This window comes from Chanos chanos, chromosome 7, assembly GCF_902362185.1.
Source record: "Chanos chanos chromosome 7, fChaCha1.1, whole genome shotgun sequence".
Taxonomy (NCBI): domain Eukaryota; kingdom Metazoa; phylum Chordata; class Actinopteri; order Gonorynchiformes; family Chanidae; genus Chanos; species Chanos chanos.
In genome coordinates, this window is record NC_044501.1 from 17312978 (window position 1) to 17336608 (window position 23631).

Sequence of the window (23631 nt, forward strand, 5' to 3'; positions counted from 1 at the left end):
TTTTATGCATAAGAGCTCCACAAAGCTGCAAACGATCGTACCCGATGTTTTTAAATACATCCAAGTTGGTCTGTGCTTTGCTTTGCAGTCCTTCAAGACCCCCTCCCCCCTAAGGATCACTGATCCCCCCCCCCCCCCCCCCCTTTAGATTAAAGAATCTAAGATATTTATGAGCAACAATTTTAAAATGATTTGTTCTGAAATAGAAGAATATTATGTGAGAAAATATGCTATATTTTTAAAAGCACTTCAAAGCCTCTCAGTGCTAAAAATCAAACGCTACCAATTCACCTTGGTACTGCTGCCTGTTCTCCCCACAGTGTGAATAAAGGGCAGTGACATTTTTATGACACAGGGATATCTAGAACCTGCCCGTGGCAAAAGTCAGGGAACACATACAACAAACACTGCCCATCTGAATATGAACAAATTGAAACGTAACCCGCACCATTAACAGGGATGACAGGTGAGGAGCTGAGGGGCGTAGTTTACAGAATGGCAGACAGACGATTGTTGATTGACGGGCCGGCCGTCTGGAAGCTGGCATCTGGTGCGGAGACGTATCCGTACGTCACTCAAAACTCCGACAAAATCAAAGAGCAAAGGAGCAGCTCTGTCCAGCCGAGACTGTGTGAGATCGTCATAAATCAGAGTGTCGTAGGAGACTGGGATTTCAGATTTCTTTTTTTTTTTTTTTTTCATTTTCTGTTTTTTCCTCCTCCCTCTCTCTCTTCTTTTTCCTCCCATGTGTTCTTTTGTCGTTATCCACCTCACTACTGTATCACATTTTATTTTCACTGGATATACCTCCACTTTTTTTTTGGGGGGGGGGGGGGGGGGGCAATTCTCAGATCACACCTCTGACAACACTTCTCACATTACAATGTGTTCCATGTTCCAGAAGAGCGCTCTGAAAACACCTCTTTTTTGACATGCATTTAAATTTGAATATTTTTTTTTCCTAATGATTATTTTTATTCAAATGTTGGTTCTGAAAACTTCTTATTATCAGGTTGAAAATGAATAATACCCACATATGGTGGAAAACTTTCCTGTCAGCATTGCAGATGTAGATGTGACTAAATTAATGAGTTTCTCTTTTTCTTTGTGAATTGTTTCACCAGAGCCTAATTGTAAAGCACTTGAGCTACATGATTAGGTCTAAAGTGCTGCACTAGCAGAATTCAGCTGAATGGTGAAACAAAATAAATAGATTTAATTAGGCCCAGAAGGAATCAGAGATTAATTGCAGACTGAAAAAAAAAATTAAGCCATGTGATTGGTTATAAGTGTTGTCAGGTACAGCTGTCAAACATCAAATCATAGTTATCCCTCCCACTTTAAGGGTGAAGGAACTGGTTTATTTGCCCATGGAAACACATACATACTGTGTTAAACATTAGCATTCGCTGTTTCCTTAAATTCGTTGGTTATTTTCATTTAATGTTATGTTGTCAGATATTTGATTTTGCTTATTTTTACAGCAAGGTCTGTGTCTTTTTCACAATGTTTATATAATTTCTTTTTTTGCCTCCTCATATGTCTCTACAGGCCTGGGTTTAGAAAGATAATCCCCGTTTCCCTGTATTAGAGACATGCGGAATAATTACTGCGTCTGCATTTAATCCTCAAACCTACCTCTTCACCTCCACCCGCACTGCCTCTCTCTCTCTCTCTTTCTCTCTCTCTATCTCAGAAGTTCACTCCTTGTTTTCAAACTTCAAATTCCACTGAGGTCCCAGATAAAAATACCAAGCAATCTAATAATGAAGATAACGTTTCTGCAGTGAGATTAACTGTTCCTGCCCCCCCACCCCCACCCGCACCCCTTTTACCCTGGCCCCTCTTCCTCCTCCCACCCCCGATCCCCCAGTATTGCTTATAATTTCCTAAGCTACTTACTCTCTTTCATATTGTGCCTTGGGAGCTTCACTCATGCTTTTCGTTTCTCACTCCCTTTCTCACTTCTCACGTCTTTTTTTTCTTTCTTTTTTTCTTTTTTTCCATTTCCTTAAGTTGAACGGTTAGTTACTTAGCAGATATTATAACAAAGCGTTCTTCAAATAAACACTCTCTGTACTTCATACAGAGAGTGTTTACAGCAGTATGTGTATGAGAGAGATGGTCTGTGTGTGTGCGTGCGTGCGTGCGTGTGTGTATGTCTGTCTGTCTATATGTGTACGTGTTTTTGTGTCTGTATGTATCTGTGTGTGTGTGTGTTTGTATTTTTGCACACGTGCATGTATCATTTTCACTTAGTCTAACAGAGAATGCTCCAAAACACCTGTCCAGAAGCCTGTCTCCTCTTCTCGCCTTGCTAACGCTAATTACACTATAAACACTGTAAGAGTGACAGGCTCCATTGTTCTCAGTCAAATCAGAGCCTGTAAACCAGCTCCTGTCAGCATCCTCTCAGCAGAGATAATATCTCTTTGCACACTCCTCAGGGTTCTTGGTAATGAGCACCCCATCGCTAACATCACACCATTTATTTACACACCACGTTCTTTACCTGCCACAGTCAAGCCACGAAATAATTACTTTATTCATCAAATTCTATTCCGGTGACCGCTCTTTCCCTCGGAGAGAGGGAGAGACAACAGGATGAAAAGAGATTTGACAGAGTGTGGCTATGCTGGCATGAAGAAGTAAAAAGTCAGCACAAAGAGAGGGAATGCTAAATGTTATTTTACGCTGAATGATGCTAACTATGCTAATGAGGCCCGTGTTCTGTAGCAGAATGGAGTTTGCATTTGCTCATAAATGCTAAAGCTAATCTTAAGCGGAGAACAGAGGTACAGGTAAGAGTAGTAATGCTAGTATTGCTAATGATGGTCTGCAATGTTGATGTTATTGACCTAATAAAAGCAGCACTGGCATTAAATTTAAAGCAGCAATAATCAAAATGTCTTTCAGAAGACCTCTTAAAATAAAGCCCGGTACCGGTTCATGATTAAAAGTGTTCCGGGGAGGGTTTTTTTTTTTTCCTCTCTTCTTTCTTTTTTTTTAGTCTGTGTAATTTAGTGATTTTGTTTCAGTGTGTTGATATAAAATAGCCAACTTAGAAGAGGCAAGTGTTCAAAGGCAAAACCTCATGATTTGCTGGGACCTGATTTCCTCAAATAACTTTCACAGCGTTTGGTATCTATGGAAACAATACCTAATTATCTCCTTAACCATCTCTCTTGGGATATGGCAGACGATACCAAATGGTCAGGGGACTGACATCAGCCCCTGGTCACATCTCGGGTAGGCGGTGGTGGCGGGGAGAGGGGGTGATTTTGGGCTTTTTTTTTCTTTTCTTTTTTTTTTTGATAATCAAAACCCAACTGCTGTAGAAGAACAGAGTGGATGAGAAATTGTATACTCTCTTCATCTTTCTCCTTTTTTAACCATCGAGTCATGTGGACTGTTTAGATCTGGCCTTGAGTCAAAAGTGACTACCCATTTTATTTGGCTTCTCTAATGGCCCTCATTCTGTGGAAAGAAGTCACAGGCTTGATCTGTCCAGCAAAGGGATTTGAGTTGTAATAATGTGGAGCCTGAAGGGGATTTCCATCCTCAGATATTGAATAAGGGAGAGGGCTGAGAGACTGAAAAGAAAAAAAACAGACAAATAACCAGTGGATTTAAATGTGTTACTGTGGTGAATTCCCAAATAAGGCAGAAACAATGGAAGAAAAGAGAGAGAGAGAGAGACAGAGAGAGAGAGAGAGAGTGAACGTGTGTGGGTTTGGGGGTTCTGCTCACTCATGACAGGTAGTCCTAATTAGGCAGATGTGTGTAAGACACACACACACACACACACACACACACACACACAATAGGGGGGGTTGCTGTAAGATATATGCACAAATAATGATCAGTTCTGCTCTTGGTTTTCACTTCTCACCAGCCTTCTCGGTGTGAAAATACAAAATAAATAAATAAATAAATAAAATCCTATTCATCCTTATATTCAACTTAAACTTTGTCAATTGCAGTCTGTTTATTCAGAATTCACAGGATTTTATTTATTTCTTAAATGATGCCAGATAAACATTATGTGGAAAGTATTGGACAAAATGCAGCAGCACTGCAGAATGCGACCAAACTGGGCTGTGATCCAGATATTCACCAGATTTGACATTACAGTCCTCTCACGAGAACACAGTTTTCCTTATGTTAGTAAGTTGCTAGTAAGTGGTAATTAGGGGTCAGAAAGGTCCCTCACACCACTAAAAACGTACTTATTTCATTGCAAAGTAAAATATAAAGTACATTTATAAAGTAAATAGTGTGCACATTACTGTTTTGTCTTATATCATAATTAAAAAATTACCTAATTTGATTCTGAATCCTGAACCCATTTCATAGAAACCACAGCAGCAGCAGCCAATCAAAGTTGTGCACCTGTTTGGAATTCTTTCAAGTGTGCCTATGGGTCCAGTAAAACTAACATACAACAATTAACCACATGGTTTAAAAAAAAAAAGCTAAAAGCCCAAACACATGCTCAGGTAAACACTGAACAACTTTCAGTCATACTCTCTGAGTTTCCAAGCACACTGCACTCTAAGTGATTTAAATAACCTTAACGCCCTCATTCCTGAACACCATCCTTCATCACTGGTCCCCTTAAGGTTTAACATATCGATACTAACGCCTCGCTAAGGGGCAATATGAATTCTGAACTGCACACTAATGGGTTGTGGCTCTCCCTGGTCCATTTTACCCAGACCGTTAGCAGAGTTAGCACACTTCCCAGAGAAACTTTCACTTTCTCAATCCAAAGTTTATAAACCCAATGATGCTGATCAATTTCTTTGTGACCTTTCAGTATACAATGCTGCCATTAGCTCAAATAGTTGGATCCTCAGGTCCACAGACCATAACCTGATACCAAGAACCTTAGTTCTTCTTAAAGGCTAACACCAGGCTAATTATGCCTGTACATTAAGCATTAGCTGAGGTAACCTGTCTCCTGGGTCACTTCATACTCTCAGTGACATGAATATTTCATCTCCTGTTCTTGGAGCACACAGTAGTAGTCTGGAGAATAGACCAAGAGACTGCGTTTTAAAGTCTCTTCTCAAAGCTCTATTCTCTTTTGTGCACTGGGCTTGCATGAAGTGCCATGACGCGTGATGCTGTCCTAGGCAAGAGGCTAAAGGGAAGCTGCTGGTACACCCTCCAGCTGATGACTTTTTTTTTCTTCCTCATATACATTCACTCACCTGTCTGCACAAACGTGTGTGTGTGAGGAAGAGAGAGAGAGAGAGAGCCTCACTTCCTCTCTGTTTTTCTCTCTACCTGTTTGTCCATCCACAATGTCAGAATGGGGACAATGTTGTAGAATATTAAACTCTGAAGAAGCCGAACAGCTGCCAAAACCTGCCTCAGCGTAAAAAGTTTTCAATTTGGCAAGCCTGCTGTGTAAGTTTTCCTTTTATGTCCCCATTTCAATCCTGCTGATCTACAGATTGCTTCAGAGTTTTGTCATTTTTTTACACCTTTGTACAGAGAATGTGTTCAACAGAAACAGTATAAAAAAAAAAAAAAAACACCAGATTTTCAATCTTGCCACATTGATAATGTTTAATATCTTTTCAATGAAAACCTTCAATCCACGTAAAGGACTCATATCTCACAGTCACTCACAGTGTTGCTGAAGGCCAAAAGACCAGATTTTGCTTTCCCTCTTTTTAATCTTTACTCATATTTTGGGGAAACAATCTGATCAGGACTGACAAGTCGGTTGATAGCAACAATGTACGCCCGTGTGCGCGCGCGTGTGTGTGTGTGTGTGAGAGAGAGAGAGAACTGTGTTTGCACATCCTTGCATAGGTCCTTACTTTTCTGTCTCACTGATGTTACAAGATTGCATTGTACTCGTACATAGTCTGTCAGTGTCATTCTATGACACTTCGTAAACGTGTTTTCAGGTCCCTGTTTTTCTGTATTTGAATTTTAAAGCCCATTTAATTACGTTAGCACGGGCTTACATCAGTGTCTGTTGCTGCGTCAGTATGTTTGTCTCACACACACACACACGCACACATATGTGACGTTACACGCTTTCATCTGGACCTCAGTATATTGCTATTCAGACCACGGACACCTCGACTTTAATGAGAGTGCTGAGGGGAGCAGTGAGACGAGCCATGCCAGACGCTGGTTTTAGATCGCTGTAGCCTAATGAGATAAATACAGTCATTAGTGGGTGTTGGGTTGGGCTGAGAGTAGAATCTCAACCAGGCACAAAACCCAAGAGATGGATGGGGAAAAGGGGGGAAGGGAGCAGGACGAGGGGCGGGGGTTGCATTTGATTCCAGGATTACCCCTGGACCTTGTGCTTGGCTCGTCCATCTCGTTCAGTCTCTTAAACACCACCCTGACTGGAATGTACCTTTAAGATGAAGCAGCATGCGTGGATCTCTTTCTTATAAAATGGAATCCCCGCATGGTTTGCCGTTAACAGTATTCATGAGATAGCAACCAGACAGAGACTCGCATTCGGTTTGTTTCAGACAAGAACAGATCCATTAGGTTTGGAAGTTGGCGCAGTAGAAGCGTGGATGATGATGATGATGATGTGTTGAGAAAGTGTTGAGCACACTTCAGAGTGGAGGTGATATGAAAACCACACACGCTCATTTCCCAGCCATTGATCCAGAAACATCTGTCCTTTATGTCTTCTCATTCAAGTTTTTCTTTTTTTTTTTCCTTTGCCTATTACTGCCCAGCATCACCATTTCACACATTTCTTGGATACGTTTCGTCCATCCATATCTCTTTTTCTCTCCATTTCTCACCTTTTTTTCCCTTTTTTTCCCCTCACCGTCACCCTCTCTGTCTCTCTCATTCCCTCTCCCTCTTTGTCCTCCCTGGCCCAACAGTATGAAGACTCAAGCTGATCTAAGCTCAGAACTGGAGGATGTGTGAGTTACTAAAGGGAATGAGGCAAATGGCAGAATTTTTAATCACAGCAGGGAGTTGTGTAATTGTCATTTGTTGAGTGTGAGGGTTTGGTTCTGTGGGGATGTTGTGTGTCTGGTGGTATATAGGGGTGAGGCTAATCATTATTAAATGGAATTGTAGAAATGAGATTAATTTGGTTTTTCTTTCTTTTGCGGTGTCTCATTAAGGGTTTTCCTGACTGTTCTAAGGTAGTGTTAGACAAGATTCTTCCTACCATTCCCTTACAGTCGACTCTGGTTGTTTCAGGTTTGGCAGGAAGAACAAGGAGGACAAAGCCAAAGCCAAGGCCAAACTCGGGGCACTGAGTGAGGAAGAGATGGATCGCAGTGAAGGGGAAGTCTTCAATTCTCAGTATGTTTGAATTTTAAATCCTGTCATTGTAACGAAATTTCTTGAACCACTGAGCTAAAAGAGAATTATCTATGCCTTCTAATCTCAGCTTGCTTTCATATACAGACTACCTACATATGTGCCTCCATCTCACCATGCCATCAGAACATCACCAGGTCTAATCCATAGAAAGGAGCCTAATATTTTATTGTTAATGAGATAAGAGACACCAGTGCGTCTCAGAGATAAATATTAACCAACTAACTCAAGGGCATCCTGTTTTTTTTCATGTATTGTCTCTGGAGAACTAACGGAAAGACAACAGGCTTTCATGACTTACCAGACTTTCTTTTGTCTCTCCAAGACTCCCCCTCGTACTACGTCACATAATGAGTCTTATCAGGGTTTTAATTGTGTCTGTAAAATTCCATCTGGATACATCTAAAGTCCACCACTAAGCCCTCATGTCGCTCATTCTCTCTCTCTCTCATATAAGCACTTTCATACAGACAAGCAGGTCTCACCGAAGCCCTGTTATCTGACACAGCATTTAAAAGCATGCCGCTGCCGCTAGCCACAATACACTGTCATTCAATTATTAGAGTAAGCTCCTGACCCCCCCCCCCCCCCCCCCCCCCCCCCCCCCCCCCCCCCCACACTACCAGTCAGAGATTCTCTGTTTCTCTTAATTAGGGGTTCTGGTCTAGACTCAAAATATTGTCTAACTTAGAAGTTTTGCCCATAAAAAAGGAAAAGATATATCATTCTATCTTTTTTCACAGTCATTCCACAATATTTGGCAGTGTAATTATGTATATCTGAATTTGAACTCAATACTTGATACTATACTAATTACAGACTGTTTTGGTGGCATATTTCCTTACATTTTTCAAAATTCCTCAGAATAACTCTTCCTCATGTGAACTCAGAAATGCCATTTTTTGGTTTACTCAACCTTTTTATTCAATACTCAACAAGTTATTCAATTACAAAATTATGGTTACATTAATTGTAACAAAGGTTACAAATGCTAACCATGTAACAAATGGTTATGTCTCAAATGTGTAGTTCTCTGGTATTTCAGTAAGATGTCAAAAATACATTTTGTTTGTTTGTTTGTTTGTTTATGTTGTTTTTTTGTGTGAATATTAAAGTGCCATGTCTTACAGGAGTGAAAGAAGCAGCCCAGCCCCAGACCGTGTGCTGCTGCCCGACGTGGAAGATGATGACCTTGACCCTAATTACGCTCGTATCAACAACTTCAGAGAGCCCCCTGTTTCAACCCACACCCCCTACCAGGCCAGTGGACCTGCCCCCCCTTACACCCAACCCACGGCTGTCGCCCCCAGCAGAGAGGCACCCATGGAGGACCCACGTGAGGGGCTGTACGCCAAAGTAAACAAACAGAGGACTGCTCCTCCACCAGCAGTGGACAGGTGAGATGTCAATGAGAGACAGTGGACAGGTGAGATGTCACTGAGAGACAGTGGACAGGTGAGATGTCACTGAGAGACAGTGGACAGCTGAGACATCAGAGAGTGACAGTGGACCGGTGAGATGTCACTGAGAGACAGTGGACAGATGAGAAGTCAGAGAGAGACAGTGGACAGGTGAGATGTCACTGAGAGACAGTGGACAGCTGAGACGTCAGAGAGAGACAGTGGACAGATGAGAAGTCAGAGAGAGACAGTGGACAGATGAGAAGTCAGAAAGAGACAGTGGACAGATGAGACATCACTGAGAGAGACAGTGGATAGGTGAGATGTCACTGAGAGACAGTGGACAGGTGAGATGTCAATGAGAGACAGTGGACAGGTGAGATGTCACTGAGAGACAGTGGACAGGTGAGATGTCACTGAGAGACAGTTGACAGCTGAGACGTCAGAAAGTGACAGTGGACAGGTGAGATGTCACTGAGAGACAGTGGACAGATGAGAAGTCAGAAAGAGACAGTGGACAGATGAGACATCACTGAGAGAGACAGTGGATAGGTGAGATGTCACTGAGAGAGACAGCAGACAGGTGAGATGTCACTGAGAGAGACAGCGGACAGGTGAGATGTCACTGAGAGAGACAGCAGACAGGTGAGATGTCACTGAGAGAGACAGTGGACAGGTGAGATGTCACTGAGAGACAGTGGACAGGTGAGATGTCACTGAGAGACAGTGGACAGGTGAGATGTCACTGAGAGACAGTGGACAGGTGAGATGTCACTGAGAGAGACAGCGGATAGGTGAGATGTCACTGAGAGAGACAGCAGACAGGTGAGATGTCACTGAGAGAGACAGTGGACAGGTGAGATGTCACTGAGAGACAGTGGACAGGTGACATGTCAATGAGAGACAGTGGACAGGTGAGATGTCACTGAGAGACAGTGGACAGGTGAGATGTCACTGAGAGAGACAGCGGACAGGTGAGATGTCACTGAGAGAGACAGTGGACAGGTGAGATGTCACTGAGAGAGACAGTGGACAGGTGAGATGTCACTGAGAGACAGTGGACAGATGAGACATCAGAGAGAGACAGTGGACAGATGAGAAGTCAGAGAGAGACAGTGGACAGGTGAGACGTTAGAGGGAAACAGTGGACAGGTGAGACAGTGGAAGAAAAGGCCTTCAGTACTGTTAATGCTGATCACCTTGTCAGTGTTTGGTCATACAGATTACATAAAGCTGTCATGATGACTATAGAGACTTACAGCTTACAGCATCTATCTATCTATCTATCTATCTATCTATCTATCTATCTATCTATCTATCTATCTGTCTATCTATCTATCTATCTATCTATCTATCTATCTATCTATCTATCTATCTATCTATCTGTCTATCTGTCTATCTATCTATCTATCTATCTACCTGTCTGTCTGTCTGTCTGTCTGTCCATCTGTCTGTCTATCTTTGTATCTATCTATATCTATATCTATATCTATCCATCTCTCTGTCTATATATCAATAGAAGAAATTAAATTAGCAGGTAAAAGAGCTGATAGCAGTTGATCGAAAAATTACACCACTAAATCCAAAGCTGTCAGTTTCCGCCAAATTTGACAGCAGTGCTTGTTTTGTTCGAGAAGCTCTTAATACAAACCTAATGCAAATGAAATTTTGGGAGCCGCGTCGATACATAAGCTTGATCAAAGGAGTCAGACAGGTAGACTGAGTGACTGAGCAGTCGGTGTAGTGCCATGTCCGTTTCCTTCCTGTGCACTGACAGTCGTCCTGTGGCTGAGAGTCAGGGATCTTTGAAAGGCCAGTGTTTAGCGAAGGTTCAGCGCTTTGACTAAAGCGAAGCGATTGATTTGTTGTCTAATCTTAATTATCCATGAGAGTGTTCCCAAGCCCGGGGGAACAGTGTTTATTTCTGCTTTTGTTCAACTATTGATTCATATGAGCTGATCCAAATACTGTTGGCTGAGCTCAAGTGTGGAGAGGTACTTTAATCCTTACACACGCGCCTGGGCATGTGCACACATGCACACACACACACACATACACACACACACCTCTCATACTTGCTATGGTCTATCAAAAACACACACGTCTATGTGTGAATGTGTGATACAGTAATATACATATCAGAAAACGTACATTCATAAACACGCTTCAACAACTCACTCATTCTCTCTCTCTCTCTCTCTCTAGCTCACTCAAAATACACTCTGTTATAGCTGCATTTGTGTGTTTGCACATGTGGAAGGATGTGGAGCGAGAGAGAGAGAGAGAGGAGGCAAAGAAGGAAAGAAATGGTCAATTAACCACAAAGTAATAGTCAGACAGATTTGTGAGGGAGTGCCCCCCCCCCCCCCCTCTCTCTCTCTCTCTCTCTCTCTCTCTCTCTCTCTAAGTGCTGATGTCCTCTCTCTTTTACTGGGATAGTTAATTACTATGCCACTCTCTCTCTCTCTCCTTTGCTTTCCCTAATGCGTCGCCTCACTGCTTCCAACTGCCTTTTGTTCTACTCGGCATTTTACACATAATAAACGACTCATAAATGTTAGTGGTGATAAAACATGAAAAAGGCATTAATTCCCTCACTTAGGAGAAGCTGACACTCGTATATCAATGGGAAGATGCTGATGTGGTTACTATGGCAGCCAGACAGGAAATGGAATGTCTTACATTTCCTCTCAAAACATTTGGCTTGTGGTCAGTAGCACACAACACCATTTTAGAGATTGGTTCATTTATTATCCACTGGCCCTTGGACGTTTTCATTTAACTCTTCATTTTTTGCTGATGTCTCTGACTCTGCTTGGTCTCTCGTATTAACAAGTACATAGATGTTTATGAAAGAATATAAAACTACATATTAGTTCATACTTACACATAAACGTCTAACAGATAAACCTCTTATACTTGAGCCTTTGGATTAACGTGGAAGAACAAAGATAACATGGGCATGAAAACTAATGACATCAGGAAATGACATCAGTCTGAATAAGTGCTGAAGGGAGTTATTTTGTATAAATTTCAGTCAAGTGTTTACAGTATATTTGAGTCAGGTGTTTACTTTGTTTGTCTGTCTGTCTCTCTCTCTCTCTCTCTCTCTCTCTCTCTCTCTGTGTGTCTGTCCATCTCTCTGTGTGTGCATGCACATGTGCATATTTGAATGTCCATACGTGTGTGTCACAGGTTCACATTCTTGTATAATTCTGTGTGTGAATTTGATTGGTTGCCCTGGAACCTAATCAAGGTTCAAACATGCTTCTTCAGGATTGTCTGCATAATTTAACACTAGACGTTTTCATTACGCCTAAAATGGCAGGTGTGTTTAGAGATGAATGTCACATTTGATCAGGCCAACGCCTGCTGAGGACCTTTCGGAAAAGCCCAACCCGTGTTGTCAAATTGCATTATACAACATGTCCTGCAGCCAGAGATGAGAGAAGGTACAAAGATGAAATGAGCAGACAGAGGAGTGAAAGAGAGAGAGAGATAGAGAGAGAGAGAAATACTGCTTAGCACATTAGCAGTTACTCATGGTCAGATGAGCGTTTTTTTTTTTCTTTTCTTTTTTTTATCAGGATATATTTTTGGAGGGACTTTCAAATCAGAACTGCAACGTGTCTGTGTTCTTGTGAGTGAGTGAGTGTGTGTAGTTACATGTGTGTACAGTGTGTACATGGACACATTTTGTCATATAGATGCTTGCACCATAGAGAGAGAGAGAGAGAGAGGAGGTTGGACACATAGACAAAGAAAGACTCTCACACACACTGGGATATGAGCTCAAGCACACAGTCTCTCCTTATTAACAAACTTCCCTGTCATAGCCAGAGTTTGTGATGGATCTCAGACTGGAAAATGTTCTTTCTGGACAGAGGAAAATGAATACCTTTGGCCTTTACTGAACTTTCTCTTTTTTCTCTTTCTCTTTCTCCTACCACCAGTAACAAAACACACACCAAATGAACTAGTGATGACAGCCTACTGCCATTTCTCCCTTTGTGTGTGTGTGTGTGTGTGTGTGTGTGTGTGTGTGTGTGTGTGAGTGTGAGTGTGAGTGAGTGTGCGTGTGTACATGTGTCTGTAAATGTGTGTGGGCATGGGCTGAATACCTCCTTATCCCTCCCTTTCTCCACCATTTTCAATTATGTCTTTGTTCAGACATAAATGTCCCGGTTATCTCCTAAAGTTTCCATGTAAATAGCCCACAAAGTCTTTCTAAATTCATCTCCACTAATCATAGCTTAGTCCACTTAACTCTATTCTCTCACAAGCCAAAATGGGCTCAGCGACAGAAAGCATGAAGGTGCTTCAAATGAAAACCACCAAAGTGGCACCAGATCTGCGATTTCCGTATGTAAAAATTACCATCTCAACGACTATTTTGAAGCAGCAGGCAATCCTTAAGTACAGCCATTGTTCAACTATATTGAAAAAGTAATGGAGCATAATGTCAATTATTTGAATTCTTGTAGAAACTTCTGATACTGTTTTAATCATCTTTCGAAGCCTAAGCCACACTGAACAGATTGTTTCCAATGAGACTGCGTTCTCTCTCCTTGTCTCATCGCTGATAGTGGATGATTCATATCTCAGATTCTCACTCGGCGGGAGTCTAATTAAACATTGATAGTGTTTTTCATTTTGGGCAGCCCTGTGCCTGCTCAATCAAAATGGCAGCTCTAATTGCATTCTGTGGGATTAGTTAATGGGTGTGCAGAATGTGAAGCTCCGCTCTGTATGTCCTCTACCAGCTGCTGTAGTTTTTTTTGTTTTTTCAATGGATAGAGATTATTTTGAAGGGAGACAGGCAGGCTAATATTGATAAAGCAAAACCTTTTGTCAAATTTTTTTCTTCTTTTTCTTTCTTTTTTTTTTTTTTAATATGACTTTGAGATGTCCTTCTCATTATATAGAAATGATAAAGAGAAGATTGGTGCTATGATTGTGGAAGAAGAATGTGTGTGGTGTGTTAGTGTGTGTGTAAGTTCAGGTCGAATTAGTTGTTGGAGAGATGAGGTACATCTTTGTATAAATTCATTCATTGCTAAGATGTGTTACTTCAGCCAATCGGCTGCCTGTTCATTAGTGATGGGCTCTTTAAGGTAATGTTTAGTATTCATGCTGGATGTTCTGTTTCACTGCTAATTTCATTTCTCAATCAATATTTGCCTGAGGTTGTCATTGGGTTGGGTTGGACGACTGGGTTGTCATTGCCTATGTGCATGTGAATATGTGTGTGCGCCTGTTTGTGTGTGTGTGTGTGTGTGTGTGTGTGTGTGTGTGTGTTTTCTATCTTTGTGACATGGCTTGCTAAATTTCATATTAGTTGTTCCATTTTAACCCTGAGATTAAAAATAAAAAAAAGACATTTTCATCATTTGATATCACAGTCTGCTTACAGCCACAGACGCGATTAAACTTTCCACACGCGGACTGTGCCAAGATTAGCATGCTAAAAGAGCTAATCATTCTGTCAGAATGAGACAAATTTGTTGGAATCTCTTGTTCTTTTTGAGTGAATGACCTTATCTGGACAGAATGAGGTCTGCAAGGCACCGCTTGCCGGTTTGTCATTTCGTTCCGAGATAGTTCTGCTTTATTTGGCACCGCGCCATTTTTTTAAAGGAGCTTCGCCCAGAGTGACAATTTCCCTTTTAAAACACTGATGTCTTCTTCATGCAACGCGGTCTGAGTTTCTTTTATAAGTTGGAACACAACAATATTTTTAGCTGGTTAGATGTTATGTCGGTGTAGACACTCAGTTGTATGGTTAGTTTTTTAGTTAATGAGGTGCTGAGGCTCCTTCCTTTGACTGGTTTTCTGTTTGGTTAGAGGGCTTGTTCATTTTCTAGCTCACCCGCTCCATTGAGAACAGTACATTATAAATTTAATGGCTGGTGAAGCCATTAGTCATTTGACTTATTTGTGTGTGATTAGTAATTAGTTTGCAAACCACCCACTTAAGAACTGATAGTTTACTCTGATATATTACAAGCCAGCAGTGTTTTAGATAGACAGCCTCACACACACTCATCCATGCCCTTCTCTGTTACGTTTCAGTAATGTTGAGAACAGACAGACATGCGTGCACACACACACAAACACACACACACACACACACACACACACACTCACTCACATTCACATACACGCACTCATCCGTATCCTCTGTGTTGTGTTTCAGTAATGAGCGTCTGCAGCAGATTCGGAGAGAACTACAGAAGACTCGTCCGGCTCCAGCCTATGCCGAACATGAGGCCCGCCACCGTGCCCAGGACTACGACACCTCACGGGTCGGTGTCTCTCCTTTCTCTTCTTTCACTTCTCTCCCCTCTTCCCTCACTTCTGTCCTCTCTCCTCTCCTCCCCTGTCAAATCCTTGCTTTCGTTCTTGCTCTTTTGTCGATGGTTTTGTTTTTTCTTAATGCTAATGGTAATTAGCACTTCTTATATCAGGTTTGACAACACATCCAACAACTCCATAAATCTTTGAGTGTGTATGTATGTATGGTTGTGCTGTTGTGTGTGTGTGTGTGTGTGTCTGTGTGTATTTGTGCGTGTGGGTTTAGCTCTTCTTGGTCAGTCTCTGCTCCAGGCCAATCTTTTAAATCTGTGATTATCTGAACTCATCTATGTGCACAGGGCCTTCAATCACAAATCACAGTATAATCGCTGTGACTGCTCTCATCCTGCACAGAGGCAGACAAACACACACACACACAAACACACACACACAGCTGAGTCACAGTCAAAATATCATAAATGCTCCCCTTAAGCACCTTCAAAATGGGTAATGGGGGGGGGGGGGGGCTAATTGAAGGACTGACCCAGTTTTTTTAAGATCCCAACTTATTGTTCAGTCGCTTTTATTTTCCTCATTCCCAGGATTTAGTAGACTGCAGAAATCTCTCACCTGTACTTATTTTATGATTGACTGCATTGTCTCCATAATCTAGCTGCGTTTTGTCTAAAATCAGGAGCCTTGCCTTTTTATGGGATTTAAGGCAACAGAGTACAAAGAATATAATCGCAAGTATTTGGTTATATTTCACACGACTCTCCACATTTAATACATATAGAATTACAAATAGAATTTTGGAGCTAACATTTTATTACCACAGGATAAACTTTGACCCGAATTCGGAGAGAGACAGAGACAGAATACCTGTGGTTATGCTTTTGTGTGTGTCTATGTGTGTGTGCCCTTCCTTTCCCTAACTTGTCCTTCCACTACTAAACATTTAAATAACTTAATTTCATTCAAATTGCTCAAGTACCACTCGGTACTTTTAAGACCTAAGGTTAGCACTGTGTGTGTGTGTGTGTGTGTGTGTGTGTGTTTGTTTATGTTAAAGAAGCTTTCGCTCTCTCAGCATTCGGGAAGAGTTTCTAATCCAACGTAATACTCATTCTTCCTGAACTTTCCAACATTCAGGCCCCTCTAAGTATAAGAACTGTTTGCATTTTTCTGGGAACACTTTTATAAGTGATTTCAACGCGAAAATGTTAGACGTTGACAGTTTAAAATCTTTCCGTTTATTGGTTTGTCTCACCGCAAAGTTAAACCTAGCCAGTCATCATATTTTTAGCTATTTCTCTCTTTGTTGCCTAGTGACTATGTGTGTTTGTGTATGTGTATGAGTGTCTCTCTCTCTCTCTCTCTCTCTCTCTCTCTCCCTCTCTCTCTCTCTCTCTCTCTCTCTCTCTCTCTCTCTCTCTCTTTCTCTAACTCTCTCTCTCAGTCTCTGTGTGTGTGTGTTTCCTGTGTGTGGTAAGTTTGCACAAGGCTTAGAGAAATCTGACCCTTAACATCTCTGCATCACATATATCAGACTGTAAGACATTCCTTTTCTCAAACACACACACACACGCACAGACACACACACACACAGACACAGCAGACTAACAGGCAAGTCTCAGACCCCAGGGCCTGCCCACATGCAAATTGAACACACGCATACACAGACACGCACACACAAACACACACATGTACACACCAATTCCCATTCTTATATCATTCAGCAAAGCTTTTAATTGTGCCGGTCCATGGCTGGCTTTGGCAGTTTTTATTTTATTTTTTGTATGACAGGCAACATACATCAATGTGATGATGTTTTAATGTGGACTACAAGGGCCGTCTCTCAAGCATAAACATTCATTCCCTCACACACGTCTCACTTAATAAATAAGCAGAAGATCATTAATGAATGACTCACGGGATCATTAAGAAAACAAGACGAGCGCATCTCCTTGATTGATGTGGGCATTTGTCTCGTCTGCTGGTCCTTCCTGTTGCATGCTGCGATACCGGGAGAGCTAGCGACATGTTGCAGTTATCTTGAGACTTGAGGTTTAACTAATTACAAACACAACAGACCGAATGCGCACAATTGTTGCAGTTTCCTTCGATTTTAATGTGCGCTTTCGACAGAGAGAAAAAAAAAAAAAACAATTTAGATAAGTTTCTTCAATTATTCCTATGGTATTGGTAGAGTTCCTGATAAAGACAGAGACAGACATTTTGAGTGAACCTCATAAAAGACTAGAATTATTGCCTAAATCTTAAGGCTCCCTCTCTAAAGCTACAAGACTCCAAAATAATGTCAGTAGGACTTCTACTCTGCACTTTCCTAAAAAAAACAAAAACAACCAAACAAAAAAAAACTAAATTAAAAAAAAAAAAAAAATGTGTGGCCATTTTCTAGATCCTTTATTCCGGCTGCCAGCTGCAGCATGTCAATTTAGTCTGTGCTGTTTGTTTTAACCCAGGCTACAGCCGGCCACTCTAAAGAGATTTGGGAGGGGAAAAAAAAAACCTTTGTCAGATTGAACCCTTTGCCTTTGGCTCAACGAAAAGACACAATTACATCTCATGTGATTATACATATCTTCTGGAAAAGTGGAAAAGTTTGTTTCTGTGGAAGTTTCCAGGAAAAACAAAAAGACAGCAAGGGTGGTTAGACTAGGTTAAGGCTGATGTGGAATAGAAGCTTCTAGACTGTCTGTCTTAAGTGTTGATGTACTGAATGGACAATGTACGAGATGACTTGGACAGTTAATACATCAGGTCATTAGCAGAGCAATAACACATTATAACAGTTATAAGACATTGTAAATCTGTGGTCTGTCGTTATAGTGGTAAGGGTGTGGATCTCCTTGGCCAGTTTTGTCATTTCAGTGTGCTTAGACTGACTGCATCTGAGTGCACCTTGAAAACTCACTACATTTTATCTAATAATCCCACCATAAAACCCTGATTTGGGCCAATGGTATTTTTAACATTTTACAAACTGTGACAGCCAATGATAACAAACAACTTTGTCCCTCCCTCACCCACCCACCACAATATTCTACTACTTGCTGTGAACAAGACAGCATTGTTTGGTTTTGTTTCTTTAAATCATGTGATATTGCTATGTTAAGTTGGTAAATATGCTGTGGACTGACATGTTGGAAGAAGGCGTGTGTGCAGCAGTCATAAAGCATTTGAAGGGAAGCGTTGAAGTAGAGCATGGCCTGTCTGATTCTAAACAGAAATTCTGATTGTAAACAGATTCTCTTAAAGAAGACACTGAGTCCCTCTGTGACAGTGGACCAAAGCAGACCGCTGGAGGCAGTTAATAGATTTAAAAAAAAAAAAGAAAGAGAGAGAGAAAGAAGAAAGGAGTAAAAAGAAGAGTGAATAAGGGGGAGGGTCCAGTGAGCTGAAGGCCATCTTAAGAGGTCTGGCCACTGGAGTACTTGAACACACACACACACACTCACACACACAGGACAGTGAGGCATGCATTCAGTAATGACGGAAGAATTTTAATTGGATTAGAGACTGGTTGTGCCCTTATAGCCTGTCTGGGGCACCATCTAAGGAGTCAGTCTGTGTGTGTGTGTGTGTGTGTGCGTGCGTGTGCATGTGCGCATGTGTGTGTGTGCTGGCGTGCGCGCGCGGGTGCATTTCTACTTCAAGTCTCATTAGATACAGTCCGACCCCTGACCCCCTGGAGGATCTAGCTCAGAGGAAGGTTTTTGAACTTTAAGGTAAAGCAGGGAATGTTTTGACTTAACTTAACAGGGATAATAGGTGTCATTATACAACAGCCGGAGTGCAACTTTCTGAAGTTGTTCCCTCATGCCGTACGACAAAAAGAGAAACAGAAAGTCAAACGCTAAGTCGACAGTAAGACAAAGCTGGATATAATGAGAGAACGAGAGAGAGAGGAAGAGAGCAAGTGAGGCACGATGGATATTAGAGGTGATGGCAACCCTCCTTCTTCTGTCCAGTGCAGTTGTAAAGGAGTGGCGTGGTCTCACACAGATAGAGGCAGGTGCGATATTGAATCTTAAGTGTAAAGAGTTACAGTGTCCGTGAGTGGAGCAGAACTGACAGAGTATTGCCTAATCAGCTCTGTATCTTAAACTCTGAGACAGAGACATCAGAAGACATCAAAATGACCCCACAAACCAGTCCAGACAACACAGGGCAAACTCTTCACAACGTATGACGAAAGAGTTAGGGAAACAGAAAAGTTAGAAAGTGAAGGAGAGGAGAGGAAAGTGTCTATGACATTGTCTGTAAAATTAGGTGCTGGGAGAGAGAGAATTGAGTGGACTGTATTAGAGAACCATTGGAAATGCGTCTGGTTAAAGAGAGATACAGAGAAAGACAGTGACAGACATGCCATGACTGAAACATAATGGGCAAGCTGGTCACACCATCTGCCGGAGGTCAAAGACAAACCTCAGAGGTTAAAAAAAAAAGTTCAGATGAATGGCAATTGCCTTTTTTTTTCTTAAGAAGTAGGTGGAAGCGTAGCCCGAGAATCCATATGAAGCCACACAAAACAAGGAGAGAGAAAGGCGAGATGATCCTTATTTAGGGCCAGGATGGCAGACGTGAGTAGAGGCAGGCCATCTACTGTGTGTGGAATTTGTCAGCAGGGCTCTCCAGATTATTGGATTCACAAGGCCACAAAGGACTATTAGTCTGTGCGTTTGTGTCTGTGCGTTTGTGTGTGTGTGTGTGTGTGTGTGTGTGTGTGTGTGTGCGTGTGTCCTAAATCAATCTACGATGTTGATATTACAAAAAAAAAAAAATCCCACTAAACAGATTTTAAAAGCCGTGCTTCACTTACATCTTAATGCTCTGTTCTGTCAGATTAACCCCTATAAAATATGTTAAATTCCTCCAGTAGCTTTAAAGTTCCACGTAAAATGGATACATTATCAAATTATTCTCATTTCAGAGTGTGTGTGTGTGTGTGTGGCCACAAAACAGAACAAGCTTTGTAACTACATCGCAGCATAGAACTCTCCAGTATACTCCACTGTGAAAAATCATCTACCTGAACCTGGGCAGAATTTGAACTAAAATATGAGAGAAGAAGACAAAAAAAAACATCAACTTCGTCAGAATTTCATGCAGGGTATGGAGTGGAAAAAAAAAAACACAACAAAAAAAAAACACACCAATGCTAGGCTTGGGCTGGAGGAGGAGAAAGAGGTCATGACCGGGTGGCTAAAAGTCTCTCAATTTTTCCAAATTACGCCCCCCAAAACTGGCTCCACCATCTGCCGCTGACAAGCTGTGGGTTCCTAGGCACCAGGACTGTGAGTGTTTAGGGGACATTAGAGAGCACTGGCCTGTGGCTGCAACATTTACGCCCGTACACAAACACTGCAGCAGATCTCCTGAGAGAAACCAAGCATGATACAATCACCGGCCTGTTTGGCACTCTTTGTTTTAACAAAGAACTTATGGTGTATGTGTGTGCATGCGTGTGCGTGTGTGTGTGTGTGTGTGTGTGTAGGGGGGGGGGGGGCGGGGGTTCTTTAGGAAGGTAAGAAAACTGAGATATGGAATGTGAGGAAAGGTCCTTGGCAGTGACATTAGGATACGCTCGGTTAAAGAAAGGCCCGACTATCAACCTCAACATCAACTCTGAAGGAAAAGGAACAGGAAAAATGTTATCTACACAATAGTTCAAAGATTTTTTTTTTTCCTCTCTGAAATACATGCATGCATGTGCACACCGACATTCTACACAGTTGCTGTTACAGGGAAGGATCAGAGCAGGCCCAGTCTGCAGACTGGGCGCAGAGTGAGCAGAGAGTGAAGACAATGAACTGTGGACTGTGTTGGTATTGGAGGTGTGTGCTGGGACACAACAGGCACAGGTAGCTTTACCGTGGAGAGTGGGAGTCATGGTGTTTAACTGTAGATTAAACAGCTGTTTTATCAGTAGGCAGGGCAGTCAGCACAGTTTCAGGGTTTTTTTGTTTTTAATGACACAGAAATGTTGTTTATTGAGAAATTAGTCACAGTTTGAGGTTTTCAATGGGGGAAAAAAAAAAAAAGTTTGTTGTCTTGCAGTTTAAAAAAAACAAAACAAAAAGAAATGAACACAGTTTGAATTTGCCGTCAGGGAGAAAAGCTGAACAAAGTATGATTTTGTTGTGTAAAGGAGGAGGGGGACTGCACACAGTTGGAATTTGTTGTGAAAGACACCGAGCGCGGTTTGAGTCTGTTTGCGTGAAACGCTGAGCACAGTTTGATTTGAGTGAATCCAACTGTGAGGCTGCTCTCCCCCGCCGCTAATTCCCTTACGAGCAAATTTGGTCCCGACTCAAAATCAATGGAATCTCATTACAGAAAAATGATGAAAAATGAAAGCTATCGGGTGCATCTCATTGGCTGTCGCCAAGCGTCAGTGAGCGGCCATGCCAGCTGCTATTTCGGTGCCAGTTTGTGAGTGCTCGCTGTCAGCCGACTCTAATTAGCATTTTAGAGGGATGGGGCCAGAAAACAGATGCCATTAGTGCATGTAAAACTTCAGAACAGACGGGGGGAGAAGATGGTTGATGTTTCAATCAGTCAGTTTAATACCACTACCATTTCATCCAATGCCATCGTCTCAACCGTTATTTCAGTCCTATTTTAAAGACAAAATTCTGCCCCGCTTTTTCACTGGCTTCATAAAACATGTTTTTAGATTTCAGTTATCACTGATGTATCAGATATTTCCATAGAAGTGAGAGATGTCTTAAATTGAAGGAAAAACTGAAGTGCTTTTTTTTTTTTTTTTTTTTTAATATCAATGCAGACCATAATATTAATGTACAGAAGTAGGAATCAAGACCTGAGGGTTTCACGGTTAATGAGTAAGGAGTTCTGCATTACCCTGTAAAGAAATTATGTTCAACCCGGACTTTTAGAACAGTTAATTCACACTGCACATTACTGGGTGGTGACATTAGACAGGGTTTTGGCTGTGGTAAAAGAGAGATTGTGTCTGAGGGGGCAGTTTGAGCACTTTGTGGAGATAGCTCCAAATTTAAGTCTGGATTCAGTCCAAAAAAAAAAAAAAAAAAATGTTGCCACAAACCTTCCAACTGCAAAGTCTGTAGTTTTGCGCTTTGAGTCCCATTTGTAGCTGAATATATGGACAGACCTGATATTTTATTGACAAGAATCAGATGGATTTTCACCCATCTATAACTTTTGACCATCAGCATGCTGCTGTTTCCCTTAAATTATTGAATCTACACAAATGTGGTGTTTGGTGTTTTTTTTGGGTAAATTTGGTCTGTTTAAATGGACAGGCTGGGATTTGATAACGCTGCTCCTCTGTTTATGAGTATCTTTGTTTTCAATCTGACTGAGTTTGTATTTGGCTCAGATCCGTTTGGAACGATTCCCTCAAACAACTCCCTTTTTCCCTCTCTGTCTCTCCTCTCACTCTCTCTCTCTCTCTCTCTCTCTCTCTCTCTCTCACCCTCTCTCTCGCTCGCTCACTTTGTGTGTGTGTGGAATGATGTTTGAACTTGACGGCTCCGGGTCCGAGTTTCAGAGTGATTCCCCAAATGGCTCTTTTCAGGGTGAATGGCTGTGCTTCAGCCTAAATGCCTGTTTTTTTCAGAGGGGAATCGCTCCACTGCATCTGAGCCTGCTGACCTTGCCCTTCATGGTGCTGGTGTGTTTGTGTTTATCCAGCCTCCAGCATAGCGTAAATACCATCGATCTAATCTCCCTGCCACATCCATATGCATGACTGACGTACGCACAAGTGGGTGTGTGTGTGTAGGTGTGTGCGTGTGTGTGTGTGTGTGGTCCCAGTCCAGCGCTATATAATGTTATGGCAAATTTCCTCTACACTCAATGGCTCATCATGATGTGCTAAGCATTTGTGCGACATCATTGAAACACTGTACACACCCTCCTCTGTACACAAGAACACACATACGCACGTACACACACACACACACGCACACACAGACCAACACAAACAACAAACAAACAAACAGTAAAAAGGTAAGCTAAAATGGTAGTGTCCTACCTCTTGAATCCAAGTCACAAAGCTTTTGTTGCTGCGAAGCAGCACTGTTGCCATGGTGTCTGATCTAAGGTCCTACATAGCCTCTGGCTAGTTTAGCATGATGTGTATGTGTGTGTGTGTGTGTGTGTGTGTAGTGGGGAGAGGGGCCGTGAGGTGGGGGGGGGTGGGGGTCAGGTTAATCCTGCCTCTTGCTCACACCACAGGGATGCAGGCAGACCAGCAGACACCCCATGGCAACATTTTCTAACTCCTGGCCTAGACATGACACTAGCCTCTAGCCATTAGCCCATTCAGTGACTCCACACTGTCACTTATGCTAACCCAGCAGCCATTAATGATCTGACAGATACACAGTTTCCAGATATGAAACTGGTTACCACAGCTGTATTATGCACCGTCTGCATAATATATAACTCATATCCTTGCTCAGAAATCAATCATGTGAACTTATAAAAAAAAAAAAAAAAAAGTTAATATTGTGTGCAGAGTAAGCCTTTAACCAGAGGTAAACAAGCAAGTTCTGCTGTTAATAATGATGATGCATTGTTACGCCTGCCTTCT

The 23631-nt window shown here is 41.9% G+C and overlaps 1 protein-coding gene across 1 annotated transcript in view; it reads left to right on the forward strand.

The window, feature by feature from the left end:
* Window positions 1–23631, forward strand: part of pard3ba (par-3 family cell polarity regulator beta a) — a 120165-nt gene that overhangs the window by 87230 nt on the left and 9304 nt on the right. The window contains exons 19-21 of the mRNA XM_030779013.1: window positions 7207–7311; window positions 8460–8726; window positions 14926–15038. Coding sequence (XP_030634873.1) covers window positions 7207–7311; window positions 8460–8726; window positions 14926–15038 — 485 coding nt within the window. The remainder of the gene's footprint in view (window positions 1–7206; window positions 7312–8459; window positions 8727–14925; window positions 15039–23631) is intronic.